Source organism: Bombus vosnesenskii, unplaced genomic scaffold (genome assembly GCF_011952255.1).
Source record: "Bombus vosnesenskii isolate JDL3184/JDL3185 unplaced genomic scaffold, Bvos_JDL3184-5_v1.1 scf7180000013272, whole genome shotgun sequence".
NCBI lineage: Eukaryota > Metazoa > Arthropoda > Insecta > Hymenoptera > Apidae > Bombus > Bombus vosnesenskii.
The window spans coordinates 4,367,636-4,387,098 of record NW_022882930.1 but is presented as its reverse complement, the minus strand read 5'-3'; the positions used below and the strand labels follow the sequence as shown (position 1 = coordinate 4,387,098).

Genomic DNA, 19,463 nt, shown 5'->3' with positions numbered 1-19,463 from the left:
TTTAAGGAAACTATTAAAATCGAAAAATGACTGAAAATTTATATAAAGCATGATACATAATCTGATTTCGCAATCTATTAAAAAGAAGTTTGTTTAATTTCTTAATTTGTTTTGCATAAAGAGTTAATAAAAGTTGAATTTGTTAATCGTAAATTTCATAATCTTTTCGTTTTTTGCGAGATTAGAGGAAGGAAAATAAATCGTTTAGGAATCGTACGAAAGTTAACGATTTACGATATAGATGCAATCGCGACAATAACTCTTGCGTCAATTGTAGGTGGAAAGCTTCCCTTCTAGGAGATTGATTTCAATGCAATGAATCCCCTCCTTTTACACAGGAACTCGAGTATAGGTGGTCTCCGCGGTATGGTCAAGTTCAAATCTCGAGTTCAGTCGGCCATCAGCTACGATTGACGTACAATCATTGCATACATGGCTTTTCTCAATTATTACAATCAGAAATTATTATCCGTGGATAGCGAGCAACAATGAACATAAAGAATGTTTGGTCAAATTTTTCAGACTTTAGTTTAAAAGTTAGGTTGTTTCGTGACGTAAACGTGTCCAAAATTAAATACAATAAATTTCCTTTTTTGTTTTCTTGTAAAAAAAACTCTTTGTTGCATTTACAAATTTTTTATAATAATTGTTTATAAAATTATTTTATATTACCAATCTGGAATAAAATGCAGAACACGACATCAATATGGACAGGTAAGAATTGTACAGTGAAATAAAAAATTTAGAATGATAAATATCTCTCTCTATTCTACGCATGTTTGTAACAATATGCATTTTGCATGAATATTTTCTAATAATTCTTATTGCCACTCCATTGTTAGAGTAAAACATTTTCGATTCAATAGTAAATTCCTCAAATTGTTTCCTAAACATTATTCATCTGGAAATTAATGCGGGCACATGATATATGTTATTACCTATTTAGGACGTACGAGTCATTAGCCTTGGACCGACACTGACCTGATTTCGTCACAAATATGAGCCCGGCTAGTAGGCTTGGCTATAACCTTCCATCAGTCGTGTCATCTTCGACTTCCTAAATAGAAATTATGCAATTTCTTCCTACATCATCGACTTTTCCTTTGTCCCAATAAAATATGAAAATCAAACAAAAATTATTAAAACGACATCCCCTTCTTTCAGTAATGACATGCATCGAAAACGATGTTTACAAATATATTCTCTATCTCTCTATTTATTAAACACCATCCGTCCTAATACAATGTCAAATCGATGAACATGAATTAAGAAAAACAAACTGGGAAAATATTACTCGATACTCTTAAACTTGATATTTTTCCAGACCTTGTAATTATGTTTACGTATTTTACATCTCGTTTCCTCTGATGGAGAAAAAAAAATAATACCGAGGATCCTGTGTCGTAATCTTATCTTCCCCTGGACATACTGCCGCCTGTGTGTAATTAGCGGGCACTCCCGACCGATAGAAAACAACGCGTGGGCGATATTAAAAAAACAAGACAGAGACAATAGAAAAGAGAAAAAATGTACATTATATTACGCTCGTTGCAGTGTGCACGGTTATTTCGCACAATGAACAAGAGAGTCGAACGAAACGGTCGCAGCACAGATAGGCTCAAGTGGCCAAGGGGCACTTGAACTGACGAGATAATGGACCGTTTGTCGAGAAAGAGAAAGAATCAAACGATACCGAGCGGTACGCGCGACGGTTGCTGCAACCGCGATCATTCAATCGCACTTTCTTGTTTCTTTGCTTCCAATGACGCACTTATGACGTCAATCGGAGAAGCAAGAAGCAACCCTGGCATACCTTCCACGCATCTTTCCCTCCGCATTTCTTCGACCCGGATATACGATCCTTGACTCATCTTTTTCAGCAATTCTTCGTTTTGCAAAAAATCACTTTCACATAGAAACAAATATATCATTGATGTTTTGGCCCTTTTTTGGAAAATTTCGAATTTATTTTGATATTTGAACATTCATCATAGAAAACTTGTATGTATATATTGTATCTGTTCTAGATTACAAAATTATTTAAACAGTCGATTATGTATTAATAAACGATGACATTCAACAAGATTGTCTTTAATACTTGTTATATAGTTTAAGACAATTTTTTTATTAAATGTTTGCTTGCAATAAATACATTTTCAGATTAATTTCAAATTTCAAAATGTTCTATATAATACATGTAATATATACATAACTGTTTTCCATACAAGTATACAAATAGTAATACACATGTACTTATAATATCGTCACTCTTTTGTGGCTCTGTATGGCTCATAATATGTATATGTACATAGTATATCAAAATAGAATCACAGTTACCGTCCCATATGGGGAATAGCACTATGTGTAACTATAATTCCAAGATTAGATAAGAGCTTGTAGTGACAGTGTTAGTATAACAAAAATTTATGTCGTTTGTAATATACTGTCATAAAGGTGGTTTATAGTGATATTTCTTCATGGACGCCGACGTGTAGGATGAAATGATACCCATTGAATAAATAATTCAAATGCCATCTTTCATATTTGAAAATCTATTGAATTCTTTCATGAATTTATGAGATTGTTTTTCCGTTAATCCATTAAGGATCAGTTTCATAACAAATTTAAGTGGAAGACACAGAATCAGGAATAGAAATATGAATTGAAATAGGAATAGAAATAGAAATATTTCATAACTAGAACGTTAAAAAATAAAAGACGACGAGGTAAATTGATTACAAAAAAAAATTACGAATAAAATATTACCGCAATATTGGGCTTTAATGTGTTATTATCTTTAACGATTGAATTATCATACTTTACAAACACTCACCATTTAAATTGTGGATGTTTATGCGTTTTTAGGAAATTTAAAATTCAAAAGATCTATAGAACACATATAATATGCAAAAATATATTCAATGTAGAGCACTTATTGTGATTTGTGATATTGTGTATCTACTTAAATTCCAATCCTTTGATTAAGCTCATAAAAATATGAAATTGCATGAATATGTGCAGTCTAGGTCATCATAAGAATTCAGATCGTTCCATGAATTTCCCTGCATTCCAATTTCGAATCATATGTTCTCTCATTCATGTTCTAGTCAGGCGATCTCGTCGAACGATGTCGTCATCGCAGGCCGATTGCGAAGCAGCATCGGGAGCAATTTGATAAATCATCCACCAAAGAAAAGGGTGAATTTTCCGAAGATCATGAACTTAACCTACATATCGAACATCGACGAAGATCAAATCTTCTCAATTCATAATGATCTACTTAAAAATGGAAAAAAAAGTGAAAGGAAGAATGAAAAGAAAGACAATTCGGAAGATCATAACAGGAGTTCTTTTAAATCGAATTGCAGCCGATTATTCAAACCGGGTCAGTTGATCAAGCTACGTTTCCCATCTATCTCTCACGTGGTTCACGGAAACGAACATGGCGACCTCTACTATCGTCGGCGCCGTGGCCGCGATTGGTTTAGAATCAGTGCGCGATGCGTCTCCTGTATTTCAAATCGAACATCAAGCAACCGAGAGCCTTTGAGACAATGCACGTATCCTCGGCGAAGTAGTCGATGTGAGATTCAATCTTCCTTAACTCCTGAAGCGACACAATTAAAACAGCTGCTACGGGGACGAGACTACACCGAAGCGAAGAACAAGGTATATTCCTATATAGCAAAGCCACGTTTCACCAAATACATACAACATATACATACAGGGTGGCCCGTAATTCATGGTACAAATGGCGTCAGGTAGATTCTATGGTGCAAAATAAAATGAAAATCAAGGATAAGGAAATTGTTTTGACGGCTTTGTTTTCGGGAAAATTGAAATTAAGAGTTTGTTTGGTATATGTGAAGTTGACCAATTTCCGGCTAGACAGGAATAAACAAATGACAGAAGGTTATTCTGCATACGCAAATAAAAATGAAAATATACAGTAAAATTTTGTCATTTAATGCTTCTTCTTGGAGAAAGTAGAATTGGAAAGTGTTAGTCAAGAATTAAGACGGTATTTGTGTTAAGGGAAATTTTCAAATTTGATTTGCAATTTTAATTTTATTATTTTTGATTTTAAACTATAGAATCCCACTGACCCAATTTATACCATGAATTACGGACCGTCCTGTATATTATACAGGGTGTCCCAGTATTCATGGCACAATCGGCAAGGAGTTGAATAAGTAACTCGAACATATAGAATACAATTTGTTCATATGATAGTTCGTTTTGGAGTAAATTGAGTTTGAAAATTTGTCATTATACTTGAATTTAATTAATTTCGAGCTGGACAGAACTAAATAAGCGGCAGGAGGTTATTCTAGGTGTGAAAATTAATCGAAAATGTAGAATAAAATTTATCTACAGGACGCTCAGTTCTCGAGAAAACAAAATTTGAAAGTTTATCAAGAACGCAGTGTCTCAGGCTAATCCTTAACTAAACACGTTCAAACACTATCTTCTTGGAAATGAGATCTTAAACATAACAGCTTTATTCTACATTTTTCACTTATTTTCGCATGTACAATCATTTCTTGTCGATCCTGTTTCCTCACGTTCATTCGGTAATTCGCCAAATTCGCATATACTAAACAACTTTTCAAATTTAATTTTATTAAAGACGAAGCGTGGTATGAACAAATGTTACTCTATATTTTCGATGTGTTTTTCATATATGATTCCTGAGACAACTTATATATCAATTGATTCGTTTAAAGAAGTAAATCATAGAAACCAAAATTATTTCGCCGTAATAATCTTCGTATTGTATACACTCGAGTTACTTTGTTAACTAATTTTTTACATTTTCAGATTGGTTCCAAATTTTACCAACATAATCATAGTAGTCGTTCGTAGTAATCATTGTAGAGCCAATGAAATATCAAAATATCTTAAATTTAAATTAAATTAAAATAAATCTAATTTATATTCTTGATAACAAGTTTCCGCAAAATAATTTTGTTTCCATAATCTACGCGCGCATTAAAACGAATCAATCGATATATAATATATTGTGTTTTATTAAACGTGGCTTTTCTAGGAATATTCCGATATATCAATTATGTACATACACATATATAATATATACGTATATGTATATATTTATTTACTTTGTCAGGGATGTTCGAAGAATAATTTCCTCAGCGGTGAGAAATCGGAAGTGGAGCGTCGATCTTCGAAGCAGAACGTGGATTTATCGTCCTCGAACGCGGTACAGACGTCGCGAAAACGACGCGTAGGCATCGTGGAGAATCAGTACGTCGCCGAGAGTGACGCCGGCTCGTCGGTATGCGACTTGGTTCAAAGCTTGGAACGAGTGCTCGGTGAGAAGAACAAGGGGGTCACGATGAAGTCAAAGAAGCAACAGAACGCCCTGGAGGGTATCGTCGACCCTATAGAAGAGAACGAAACCTATGACGAATTCGACACGGTGAGAATGCCAGTTGTTAGATCCCTGAGCAAGAGTCCACAGAGCGACGAAGGTATTGAAACGGACACGGATCGAAGAAGAGGATCGATCGCCCGATGCTGGAGCCTCGATTCGGCCGCAGCCAGTGACGAGGACACATTTCTGACTACTCACCAACAGAAACGACACAAACTACGGGTTACTAGATGCTGCAGCTCCGATAGTGCGGTGCTCAGCGACGAGGACCAAATAAAAGGTGAGGGGGATGGAATCATGCCACCAGTTGCTCTCTCACGAAGACAATGGAGAGGGGAGAATCAGTTGAAAACACGATCCTGACCACGCGTGCTGTGTCAATGACATCATCGTTCCTTTCCTTCTTTTTTCTCGCATCGTCTTACGTGTTATTCGTTCTGTTCTGTTGACCCGTTGTGTTTCTCTCCTAATGGCGGTATAGTTAACATTTTTTGAAAGTTCTGCCTTTTGAAAATTGGCGATAAATCTATGATGTTATGATTGATTGTTATATTAATTTAATTTAACTTATTGAGGAGTAAAACTGTGTTAACATTTGTAATATTTCATTTGTCATTTTTTGTTTTTAGTTAGTTTATGTTATTGAATTCTATTAATCCATTAAACTTCAACATTGTGTTAACATTTGCAACAGTTTATTTATAACTTCTTTTTAGCCAATTCACACGATTGAATCATATAGAATTCATATTGTGATTATGAAAAGGAATTCTAAGAATTTATTTGATATTTTTTTCATGACTATCTTTTCTTCCATCTAGATTTTCTAGATTCCATTATATGAGATTTGAAGAAATTGAAGTATTTAATATAAAGCTAGAATTCTGAATATTTTACAAATGAAATTTAGTTTATTTTTTGATAAATAATTTTTTATAAGATAGGATGGGGAATTGTTTTCAAAAATTAAAGTAATTATGAAACATTTTTTGCAGGATGGGATAGTACAAATATGGTGGAGGGAAGCGAGACTGAGCATAATGAGGGAAGACCTAGATATTGGAGAACACCCAGCGTAGTTGTTAGTGATTACTCTGATTATTCTTATTTAGATGAAAAACTAGAGAGGAATGATCTTGATCTTGAAAAATATGAAGGGATTAGTGGCACTCCTAGCCAAGCAAGCAGCTGCTCTTGCTTGGATTGTGATGAAATACGTGAATCTTTAGATACTCAGTTCCTACAAGTCTGCCGTAGTAGACGACATTCGGACTCTTGCTGTTTGTGTCTTGACTCTATAAATGCTGTTGCTGTAAGGTATTTATTTCTTAAATTCTTCATTCTTCTTTAACATAATCGATGCTTTACTAATGAATATTCTATTTAGAAACCTCAATGAGACTGGAAATAGAAGAAATTCTTGCCTGGATTCCACTGACTCCTACTATTCCAAGCTCAACACGCAGTTTACACAGTACATGCCACGGAACTCTTCAGAGTTGCAAGAAGATATAAAAGTTGGCTTATTGAACATTCCACCAGCACGAAAAATCTCAGACTGTTCCACTACATCTAGCCTTAGTGGAGACGAATCTGACGTCGCTGAATTACAACCGATCAAGTCCTCCAAGGTGAGTGCTAGTATTTAAAAATTATTTTTCATTTTAATGTTCTGATAAACACACAATATTGTACTACTTCAAGAAACAAAATGATGCCCGATTTTAAATTTGTTTCTACGCCATAACTGATTTTTAAAGAAGGTTGTACGTTATATACCAATAGTTGGAGCTGTTTTGCGAAAAATATAAATTGCAGAAGAGAAAAAGCGAAAAATCAATAAATAGAATTTATGGAAACCCATTGTTCTATCTTCGTCATTTTGACATACTTCCATTCCAGGTGTATAAATATTTCAATGTTAGATCGAAGGAAAAAGACTATGTTTTGCGCGACACATCATCACTACCAATACATTGTCGTTTCTGTGAACAAATACGTAATTTATCTTACGCAACGCCATGCTTCTTGTGCTCCAGTTTGCGAACAAACGGACTATTCATTCGTCGAGAGGAATGGAATTCGTCTCAGTATGTAGGAAACTTTAATGAACTGACAATGTGCCTGCACAGACATCAACTTTTTCCATTTGTTTATATCTCTTCAACAATATTTCATTCTCCTGTTTTTAATCTGCATTTGTCTCCTTTTTCTTCCTTTTTTTAAACTTTGTTGAGAGGATTGATTGTTCTGCCGTAAGAGAGATAAAGAATTTGAAATATTTTTAGGAAATCGATATATTTTCGAAGATAAGTAAAGCGTGGCATCTTCGATGATTACAAATTGTTATTCCTGTCGACGAAGGACGCAAGAATGTGGCAGCCGGAGAAACGTTCTTTTACGCGTTCTTTTCTCTTGGAATCTGTTATGCATGCCTTTCCTTTGTACGTACAAATGTGCATACTTATCTTTATCTACCTACTCATTCAACATACGGATCATCGTGTTTACAAACCGTGTTATGCACGTGTACGCTCGCTTTGTGCATTCTTTGCGTAGGTGCAATCGATGTTCGCTCTATGCCAAGACATAGTCGAATGGAACGTAACTCTTATAGTCACTATTTTCCTCATTCCCTGTTTATAAAATTGTAGACATATAAAATTCTTACGATTTCTAGGAAAGTAAAATTATCTGCAAGGTATTCAATGTAATTAAATACTTTACTAAATTTATCTCGAAGAATTCATATTGGACAAAGTTACTGGGTCAATACAAGAACATTCGTAGATGTTCTACCGAGATGTTTTTCATGATTCAACTGGTATTTAAAAAAAACGATGTTCTAAAAACACCAACATTGATGTAAAAATCCACGGTTCATAAACACCACGGTTCATAAACACCTTTTCTCGAGCACGTGGAAGATTCATCGTTTAGACAAGAAACTGGATCTGTTTATTACATAAATCTACACTCCCGATTTAAATCAAACTTTCTAAACAATCATACAGTTCTTCGAAGATATTTCTTCTAAACTCTCATGTTACACCTGCGATCTCCTCAGTAATTTTATTTTCCACTAAACGCATCTTCAATTTCCTTCACAAGATCTTCGTCGTCGAGAATCACAAAGAAGACAACGCATCCCGAAGGTGTTCAAAGAACCGGCACGGAATTTTTACTTTTAAATATCGTTCTATTCTGTGCTGGCGTGCATTCAGCTGTAAAAGTGCAAGATATCTCTCCAGGCAGCCAGCATTCGACTGGCCGCGGTAACAGGGATCAGACAGTCAGTCAGCTCAGTTGGAATCAGTGATAGCGGTTAGTCAGTCGGTAGCGTCGGTTTCCAAGGGTTCTATCGGCCAGTGTCAGCCGCGGTATACTTGCTATACTGATTATCATCGTCAGAGTGTGAGGCGCGCGATTTCATCCACGAGATTCGAAACAGAGTCGTCATCGCTAATGGCTCATAAATGTTGCTTTGCCTTCGTTCTATTTTCTGAAAAGTTTGTAATTACAGAAAGAAGCGTCCAGTGAGTTTCTGAAGTCGCAAAGTGACACAAGAGAAGCAGGAAAAATAGAATTCCAGTGAAAGTGAAGCAGCAGTTTATTGTTTCGATGAGTACATAGGAGAGGATGCGTTTCAAGCAGGAGGAGTTTAAATAAACCTAAGATATCGCGTGTGTATATGTGAGCCTGATGAAATCAAGTAGGAGGCATTTTGGATATTTTTAACGCGCCACATGGTACAGTATACTTGTACGGGTGGGAGACGAAGATCATTTTCTGTCTGCGATATTTATCGTTTTTGAGAACTTTATTGGATTGTTGAGACTCTGGAGGTCTTTTCTGTAAGAATGTATTTTATAGACATAAACCTCTTTAATTACAATCTTTCCAATTTCTGACAGCTACTAAAATCGTTCTTCGTTTATGTAACGAGAACTTTTCTTTACAAGTTGTACGTTTAGAAGCGGAGAACAACAAAGTTATCCAATTACTCGTTGTGTTATCTTTTATTCCAGAGCAGGACGATTGTTTTTAAGACAAGTGGTTCTCAGGAAAAAGAAACAACAAAGATAAAGGTTTATTTGTATAGGTTTTTCATTCAGTTGTCACTCAACAAAGCTTAGTAGTTTATATTGTTCGCGCTAGACACCGCGATCTCTTGTCATCTGATAAGAATCTAGTTCTCAGAAGGTGTTCGGCGAATCAAAAAAATTATCGAAAAATTGCCACGCGATAAAACCATGCAACGTGTTCACAGTCTTGCAATCGATGTCAAGCACACAGTCAGTTTCTTATTTACGAGCTACGGAACCAGTTATGCGAACCAGCGTATTTCTTGTTTACAATGAAGATTCTGTGCGGCAATAGTTGTATTCGTATATTTTCACACGCGAGGAAACTCTTTCGACGTTGTGGAAACGTGAAGTGTGGAAAATATTCTGTACATTCGCTGAGAGTCAATCCTGCAGATGAGATAAACATCAGCTTTAAGGAAATTCTTCCTAGGAATATCGATCATGATTGTCACAAGGTATTTGCGAAAAGCCTTTTACAATTTGTATGATTTATATCGTGTGAAATTCAGAAAAGTATCTTCGACCATATATAATTGAAAGATATACTAAAATTTGTTGAATGTTTTTGTAAAATATTGGAATTGTATATTTATTGAGTACCGAGTCTAATTCTAATGCGGCACCTGTATCTGTCACACTTTCTACGTGGAAGGTGACCCAGAAAAACGAGTAGAAGAATTCAGTGATATTTAACTGTTACGGAATAGACGAATATTGTCCAGTCATGTAAATCCATGAATTGATCCAGAAGGAGATAAGAACAGATAAAGGCCAATGTTTATTTTAAGTCTTGATTCTTATTTCAGATGTCTATGATACGGTCAAGCTGGCTATAATTAATAATTCAATGTTTGAGAAATCCCTCGAGCCATCTCTTCTTCAAGAAGATTTTTTAAAGAAACAACTAACTAGGACTTCAAAAATTTCTAAACCGAGTCTAGCGAATATTATTTTTATCTTTAAATTTCCACAAAAGCTTATTTCTATATCCTTCGAAATTACTTCATTTCCAAGCTATTAGACAATAGTTTTTAAATTTCGCACTTTTAATTCCTTGCAGAATCCTCCGGAATCTCATTGGAATCCTATATTATTGATTAATGGAGCCAGTTGTCAAATCTCCTGAATAATCACCGATGAGAACGTTATCAGACTGTTGTTTTATCGACGTGGATATCAGAAATGTATCGAAGATAGGGAAGACGGCCACGAGAGATCCGTCCGATTGAAAAAAAAATCCGCGCGGGCGCAGAGACTGTGTCAAACGCGTTATGAATAAAACATCTCGGTAGCCGTGACTGAAAATAATATCGCGAGCGCTTGTAAATTCTGCAGCCGCCTGTCGCTTTCGAAACATTCACTGCTTCTCGCGAGCTGACCCGAAAAAGGCGTTAGTTCGTCCTGCCTCCGGTCGCGAAACCGTAGCTTGACCTTTCCACGAGGGAAAGTAAATCATATACGCTCACAACTCACCTGTCTTGATCCTTTTTTCATTTCTCTTCTCTTCTTTTTTTCGAATTCATTCATCTGCTTTGATCGGTAACTTACTGTTTGTCGAAGATCAATTTCATTTCTTTCCTCCTTTTTGTTACATCTTCCTTTCTTGATTAATAACTTACTATACCAATTATAGATTTTCTACATTTGAAATTTGATTTCTATAATTTGGTTTTAATACCTACAGACATTGAGCATCTCCTGGTTTGATTTTCATTTTCTTTTGCTCAAGCAAAGCTTTTTTATTGCTGGAATTTCCCTTTACTTGAAGAATTCCCCTTGGAATTTCATATGGAATAGGATTGTCCCCACAAATGTACCTAAACAATTACTCTTCTTTTGACTTTTTATTCTTCATACAGAAATGTGTTCTACAAGAAGAAAAGAAGAGTGGCATTATTGGTATAAATGGAAGATATCGTAAAAGTTGTGAAATTCATGTAAGAATCATTATATCTCTATCTATCCAAACCCAAATCATGAACGATCTTTTCTCATTATATTTTCCTTTCCTAGAAATATGAACGCACGTGATCCTTGTTGACAACAACAAACTCCAAATATTGCCTCTTAGAAAATGATAACAGCGACAAAATCAAGTAATTTGTTGTCCTTATCATTATGAAGATATCAACAAAGAAACTCATCGTCATTTGGATAATAGAAGATTCGTACAGATCTAAACTAGTACGTTCAAGTGGAACGTCATTTTGCATGTATCAAATGGCCATCGAATTCCTTTAATGGTAACTCACGGTTTTGAATAGTTTTCTCTTTGATAGTTATCCGTTCGTCGACGTGAGTGGATATTTATTGAACAGCTGTTCTACACTGTTCCTTATCCATCTTTATGTTAGATTAGAAATCACCAGACAAACCTTAATCGTTTGTTCGATCGAATTATCATCAGTTGGCTTGATAGGAGAGTTGCCAATTGCGACGTTTCCATATCAAGGCACGCGATAATACTTATCTTCTATTTCTATTTTCCTTTTTTTACTTTCGTATGTGGCATTTAAACTTTTATTTGGAGGTTTAGCGATTATTCATCTTATTCGACGAACGAGGAGATGACAGTTCGTCTAATATTTTAAAGTATAATTCGCAAGGAAGTTTTATGGCCATCAAATGACGTTATTTGGCAGAAGCCAATATTATAATAGTTCAACATCGTGCAATCGGTTTCTAAGCACACAAAAAAGCGTAACAAAACAATCAAGCGAATGATTAATATTATGGACAACATCGGGAAAGTCAAAGAGCTCGGATCAGAGAGATCATATCCTATATTCTTGATTTAGCTGTTTCTGTGTTTTTATCGTAGTATGCAAAATGTCTTTTAATCAAGTCAAATTATCATTTGTAATTTAGCTTTCGTATCTTCGGTTTTCTTTACTATTAAAGATCAACGTTGAAGCGGAAGAAAATTTGATGGATCTCTATCCCGGTTCATCTTACGAATTCTAGAATGTTGATCAATTGATCGAATTCCTTTGTATCCGTTCGTTTCTCGAAATCCTCGTGCATCAGTGTCTCAAGTGATTTCAAGTATCATCTATGATCGCACGTGCCGAGAATTCGAGAAATCAAGTCTTTTCCATTCGAAGCGAGATAGACAGATATTTGCGGTGTCGAGGAGCTAGACAAATACATTATTACGTCAATCAGCGAATCGAATACTGGCTCATTACGCAAGAGGACGGTAACGAGAGGATGTAACTATACACCTTTCGTTTCCTGTCCAGCCGATTCACCTAGTCGATTCATCCGAACACTGGCGACGAAAACAAGCGTAATTTTCTTCGAAACGAAGAGGAAGTTAAACACTATTTGTAACTCTTGCAAATTATCTCTTTTATGGCGTTTGTTTTCTCTACTACTGACGTTGCTTCTTATGCCATTATTCTGTATGTTTTTCTTCACTGAAATTTTCTCTTTAATGTTCCTTTATCGAATTCTTCTATCCCTAGAACGTTTTTCTTGATTTAATTGCTAGAAATTCTATTTTATGCCTTTGTATCGTTTTTTAATTGATAGGGAGGGGAGACTTCTGTTAGGATATCATGACCTGTACCTTAGCCTTGATTCGGTCCCCACTAAAATGAGCAGAATACTGTGAGCGGCCGTGAGCGATACTGCATGAATCGGAGCTTCAATTTAGAACCACGCTATATCATGGAGACTACTGTAACAGGAAGCGGTCAATTCGGGTCAGTAGAGGAAAACTGTGCAACCGGGGCTGCCTCGAGCACGCTGTTCCCGATCCTCCATGTCCTCGTGCTTTTCTTTTATTCTTCTAATTCATTGTTAAGTAAAGTCGTCATTGATATCAATAGTAGTTATTGGATATTCTTCTGAATTCCCAGAGAATTCTCAGGAGGAAGAGAAACCTTAAAGTAAAATTGCACTTGACGAGGCAGGGTTTTCAACATTGAACTTCGCTTATTTCGTAAGGAGGATTGTTTCTGTAATAATTATCAATAACGGAGACACATGTGTTCGGACGAAGACACAAGGCATTGAAATCAAAGCCAGTTTTACCGAAGACAAATGAAGACTTCTGCGAAGAAATATGATAAGTCACATCTTCTGTTTTTTATAGAAAGACAATTTTTCAATTCGATATACTGTGATGAATATTTTACAATACAGATTGTCAGAACGCTAGTCATTCCACAATATTAATTTTATAGAAAACTCCTTGGATTTGTTACTTATTTTTTAAAAATTAACATATCTTTGCGCATAGTAAAGTAAATCGATTTCCTTTTCAACAATAAGTCCTGTTAAAACATAAAGCGATATAAAAATCAGAAAACCGACAAATGTATATTTATCTTGCTTTTGCTGTATCGTCTTCATATACATTTGCCGCTCGGTTAGCTAATAATTTGCTAAAGTTATGCGTAGCAAATTTGCTCAAGCGTGAAAGGATTAAATTTAGTCTTCTCTGGAGGTCTCTTCTTCTTTGCAGCTTTTGAAGTTTCTTTTTTCTCGAATATTCCTTTTAATTGCGTTTAATCGAGTCATGTTATGTAAAAGACGTATCGAGTTACGGCGACATTTTGTAATTCAATAGTTGTTCAGAGTTGTTTGGTTGTCCATAGTTTAGTAGAGTCTCGATTGCGATGAAGAACAGTCTGGTAGAAACTGATCTTCGTAGTGACTCTCACGTGGCACTAATCAAAGCCTTGGTCGCGTCAAGGTCGACGATAAGATGTATCATTAGAGAGAAGAAATACTATAACAGGTCGGTGACAAAAGTTGGCAGGTGGTCGTGAATGACAGAATGGTGAAAGGGATCGGACTAGTCATTGTTCACCTGAGATGTGAACTGGTTCGTGGTGTGGATTAATGAAACGTTTAACCGTGACTAAGGCTGCTGTCTCACAGGATAAATGGTGCGGTACTGTGATTAGATCAATAGCTCTACCAAGCGTCTGTTACCAGTGTCCTGAAGTATATTTATATATTCTTATCCTTTCTTCTCAATTATCAAGAAGTAGAGCATTATAGATGTAAGGAGACCCCGAAGTTAGAAGGAGATTGGATTTTTAATTCTTTGGAGCAGGATCAGGAAGATCTATAGTATGGAAGATGCAGAGGATGGAAAGAATTGAAGATCCGAGGAATTTGTAATTTAAGAGAGCCAAGGAATTCCAAGTACAAGAGGACCTAAAGTCTGGAAGATTTATTCATTTGTTTCAAAGGAATCAGGAAGCTATGGGATTTAAAATTCAACGATATCCAAATAATCTTGGATTTAAGAGAATGTAGAATCGAAATGAGAATTTGGAATTAGGGAAGATCCAGATTCCAAACGATATAGGACTACGAAAGACTCAGGATCCAAATAATTTAGGATTAAAGAGAATCCAGTGTACTTCGAATCTACTGAATGTTCGCTTTACAAAGATTTAGTATCTAAGAAACTTTTAGTTCTAGAATTCAGAGTGCAACTTCGAAACTTGAAACTAAGAGATATAATCTCTCTCTCTTCAACCGGCGTGCATGTGTGCGACAAAAGAGCAAGAGAAATCTGAATTGTGAAGATATTTGAAGGCCTGCAGATTAGTCCGAGCGAAGTGAACTTATGAGCAACATAGATCACCGCGAGGCATTAATATGGATCGAGAAAAGAAGAACGAAGCCGAGAATTTGAAAGAAGAGGCTTCGATGACGCCGGTATCGCCTACGTTATTCACACCACCGACACTGAACCTGATGGAACAGATTCTTCTGGCGAAAATCGAGAAGCAAAATTTTCACGAAGATGATCGTGAGACTGATGCCCGACTAGGAGGGAAGAAGAAGAATTTCCTTTTAAGAAGGACAGATTCCATGGACAGTCAAAATAGTGCCAGCACCTATAATTCATTTCTATCTAGCGATTCGGCCTCCAGTGGGAATCTTTATTGCAGATGCGACGACTGCTTGTTGGGAATCGTCGATGATTATCAAAGGAGTCCTTTAGTGGTTGATAGGAAAAAGGTATGTCTTTTAGGAACAGGTTCTTTTGAGATCCTTAAGATAAAAATTACAATTAGAAGTTGATCTATAAGGAGCAAGAATATTGTATAACTTTTTGCAGCAAGATGCAACTTTCAGAAATTTATGGAAATTCTTTTAACACAAAGATTTATGTTAAATACTATAGTCATATGTATACTGGTGAGAAGACTAAGATCTAAGGAAATTTATGTTGACTAATATTATAAACAAATTTGTATTGAGTAATATGTTGTACGTATTACCTTTATTGTTATTGCTGTGATACGTAGTTGTGAAAGTGATTCAAATACTTTTCTATAAACGTAACTTCAGCTGACACTTCGACCTCTTCTTGATCGATTCTTCCCTCCAGGCTTGTCTCCGCTCCTTTTTTAATTACCGCCTATTCACTGCCATTCTGCAGCTCTCAATCATACCATAACCAGAAGGACTGATACACAAGTCATCCAATAATTAACTAGGAGCAATTTACTATAAGCGTGCAGTGGACTAAAATGAGCCAAGGAAGAATTCTCATATCTCTTGTAAGGTTGAATTTTATAAAATTGAATTTTGCCTCATTGATCAATGATATTCCTTCTTAAATAAATAATAGTCGCCTCGAGGTATCTTTGATCTATAGATCAAAAAGTAATTTCGTAATCAATCGATATCGGTTTCACTCTCATTTCGTATGCCTAGGGACAATTCGGCGGGTAATTAAATGCAGGCCCATGGACAGCCGGATGATCGATTAGAAAACCGATTGACCAATCCTGTTTGCTTCGACGAACACTAAGTCCTCGTTAAGACGAATCAAGTTACCTAAATTCAAGCCACTCGAAAACTTCAAATCCCATCATCAGTGTGATGCTGTACATTTATTTGACTTCAAGTATCCTAACAGTCTCTGAATTCTGTATTCAACGTTCTTATTGTATCGTAGCTACTTGATTTCAAGCAACTTGAAACGTTTTATTAAAATATAAACTTATTGTCTCGTTTGACTAGAAATGTGCCTCCAAGTATCAAACAAGGTTGAGGTTCTTCCAATTTCCTGCCTTGAAATAAAATACTGATATTGGATTGATCTTGTCGTTTTGAAGCAATTGAATTTCTCTTCAACTTTATATTCGCTCACGCTTTGTATGTATAACGTTTCTGTCATGTTCGTAAGCATAATTCATATTATAATCAACATTTCTACATACATCCAACATAACTATAACTTACTTCCTTTCTATTTTCTATTAGGTATACTATCGAAGTCAGCTGAAACAACTTGAACAGAAGTCATTCGACTAATTTGAACGAGGCTTAAGGCCTAAATTCTTGCAAGTCCCTGGTTGCACCTCTGTCGGCTGACTTTTTCTCCGAAGTTCACCGAGTTTCTGCAATTGCAGAAGGAGCATGGCTGGTGGTCCCAACGAGGCGGTGCAGCCTCAATTAACAGCCGTTCCCTTTTCGATCTTTTACGTTACCTAATCGATCGCCATTCGATCGCGTTCTAGTTTTCTTCAAAAGAGGAATGCCGACATAGTCGAGTCGAATTCTGTCGCGTTCTGGCCAATTAAGCTGGAAAAATGTTCCATCTGCAGGTGGAAGTAAACGTTGCTGGATCGCCTAGCTGACATAAAAGTAGGGATCTACTGTTATTTTTAGTATAATTCCGAGTAGAATGTTTGTAAGCTGAATTCAAGCCTAAATCAGAAATTCTCTATAGTTGAGATAATAATTCTATTTATATGATATGATACGTGAGAAAGCGTTGGTGTATGTGGCAATTAAAAGCATAATTCATCTTCTCAATGCAAAGTTTGAGAGGGCTGAATCTAGTTCGTAACGCTGGAAAAATGTTCCATCTGCAGGTGGAAGTAAACGTTGCTGGATCGCCTAGCTGACATAAAAGTAGGGATCTACTGTTATTTTTAGTATAATTCCGAGTAGAATGTTTGTAAGCTGAATTCAAGCCTAAATCAGAAATTCTCTATAGTTGAGATAATAATTCTATTTATATGATATGATACGTGAGAAAGCGTTGGTGTATGTGGCAATTAAAAGCATAATTCATCTTCTCAATGCAAAGTTTGAGAGGGCTGAATCTAGTTCGTGACGCAAATCAGCGTTACTGACGCGAAAGTTTTTTTTTTAAGGCGTAGAATAGATATAATGTCCATATGTAGCATGTTCTTATAGTATTTTAGTACAGATAATTTTTTTTAACTTCTGAACACGGCTTTCACAGTAGTGACACAATATACGGAGTTTCTTATATGGTTGGTTATTTAGGTCGAACTTATCTTAAATTAGTTTTCGTCTGCAAGTAAAATTTATTATCCAGACATCGTCGTATAGCCATTTAATTGTCCATTTTTACCAATCCAAGTGGTTTACACGACGTACAAGCCTTGGACCACGTTATCGAGTATTTTTTTAAATGTATAGCATCTGGGTCAAGGGTTTCTCGCTTTCTTTTCTTCGCCTTTTTATTTCTTCTTCGATACAGCTTTTCCTCAGTTCCGTTTCTTTCAAAACTCCCGAAGAAGTCCTTCCAAATCGTCGTTCCAAATATTCTTCTTTCTTTCTTCTAGATATACTACGTATTCTTCTTTATTTGCTTTTCTTCTAGAAGAATATCTTCCTTCTTACAGTTAGTCTCTTATTTTTATTCTTCAGCAGAAGTAGCTTAATCTTTTCAATGTTTTTTAAACTTTCAGAAACATTTATTTTCACCAATTCATTATGATAACCAACGCGTTCTTATCTATGACTATAATCTATTTTAAAAGCAAATCCTTTACTACGCGTGTCTCTTATTTTTGGATCAGATTCATCCAACTTATTTCTTCTTAAAATCTTGATCCTACATTCTTCTTTGACTTCTGTCCTTCTATTATTTTCCTTACTACTATTTATTCGTGAAAAATTCCTATTACAAATTCCAAAATTCCAGATCCCATTCAAGCTCATCTTCGTCGATGAATTTGACTTCCAAGAAGTTAGAGGATTAGTCGATGCTTTGCCTGAAAGAGAAGCGACGAAGTTGGCGAATCGAGAAAAGAAACGACGAAACAAAGGTCTATGGAACTTGGAAAAGGGGAAAACTATAATCAAAGGTTCTTCTTCTAATTTTCATTTTCATTTATCCATGAAAAATTCCTATCACAAGTATAATCGTACAAAAATTCCAGATCCCATTCAAACTCATCTTCATCGATGAATGTGAATTCCGAACACTTAGAGGATTAGTCGATGCTTCTTTTAAAACAGAGACGACGAAGCGGATTAGCTTTCGATGAGATGACGAAGCGGAGAGGTTGAAAGACAGAAAAAGCGAATGCGCGTTTAACCCTGATAATAAAGCGCGTATGAATTTATGAATATCGTAAAATTTCCATAAACGTTACGCGTGCTCGAACGCGAGACCCAATTTCTACGCGATCATTACGCAATCGTACGAGACACGCCGAGTACGCGAATTCATCGTTCGAACGTTTATCGTTGAACACGTGAAATTGAATAATTAAACGTCTCGTTTAAAATCAATTGCACTCGTTTAATGCGTCACTTATGTGGAAGAAGCTTTTCGCGAGAAAACGAAGAGAATCGATGGAAATGGAGAAATAAGAAGCAAAAGGATACGAACATATGCAAATATTTCACGATCATCTTCATTACGATTCATTCTCGTTTCTTTCTCCAGACATCGTAGATACTTCTCATCCGATAACTGGATTTTTCAAGTTTCTCAAAAGAAGAAGAATTTAGGCACTGTTCTCTCTTGTAAGGATACGTATTAAGTATTTTAAACTTCATCCAAATAATTGATCTCTTTTCTAATTAAATATTTATTCTCTACGTAATTATAAATAATTTTAGAATTACCCAAAGGATCTTTAAAGAAAGAGAGTTTCAATATTATGTTATTCAATATCCACAATGCTTTTGAGAGACACCCTCTCTAAATATAATTCTAAAATTCGAATCTCCAA

At 35.7% G+C, this 19,463-nt stretch overlaps 2 protein-coding genes across 3 annotated transcripts in view; both read left to right on the top strand.

Annotated features, from left to right (window-relative positions):
- Positions 1–106: 106 nt before the first annotated feature.
- Positions 107–19,463, top strand: part of LOC117231495 — a 27,786-nt gene continuing 8,429 nt past the window's right edge. Inside the window, exons 1-5 of the mRNA XM_033489988.1 lie at positions 107–714; positions 3,108–3,669; positions 5,129–5,675; positions 6,391–6,712; positions 6,783–7,026. Coding sequence (XP_033345879.1) covers positions 707–714; positions 3,108–3,669; positions 5,129–5,675; positions 6,391–6,712; positions 6,783–7,026 — 1,683 coding nt within the window. The 5' untranslated portion in view covers positions 107–706. The remainder of the gene's footprint in view (positions 715–3,107; positions 3,670–5,128; positions 5,676–6,390; positions 6,713–6,782; positions 7,027–19,463) is intronic.
- Positions 13,716–18,025, top strand: LOC117231502. 2 transcript variants are annotated; one of them, XR_004492978.1, is made up of 3 exons: positions 13,716–15,471; positions 16,726–17,069; positions 17,340–18,025. XR_004492978.1 is itself a non-coding variant. In XM_033490008.1 (2 exons), the coding sequence occupies exons 1-2, from the start codon at positions 15,106–15,108 to the stop codon at positions 16,774–16,776; spliced, it is 417 nt and encodes a 138-aa protein (XP_033345899.1). In that variant the 5' UTR covers positions 13,716–15,105; the 3' UTR covers positions 16,777–18,025. The 2 variants fall into 2 exon arrangements, 1 of the variants encoding a protein (XP_033345899.1); XM_033490008.1 differs by having other exon boundaries at positions 16,726–18,025.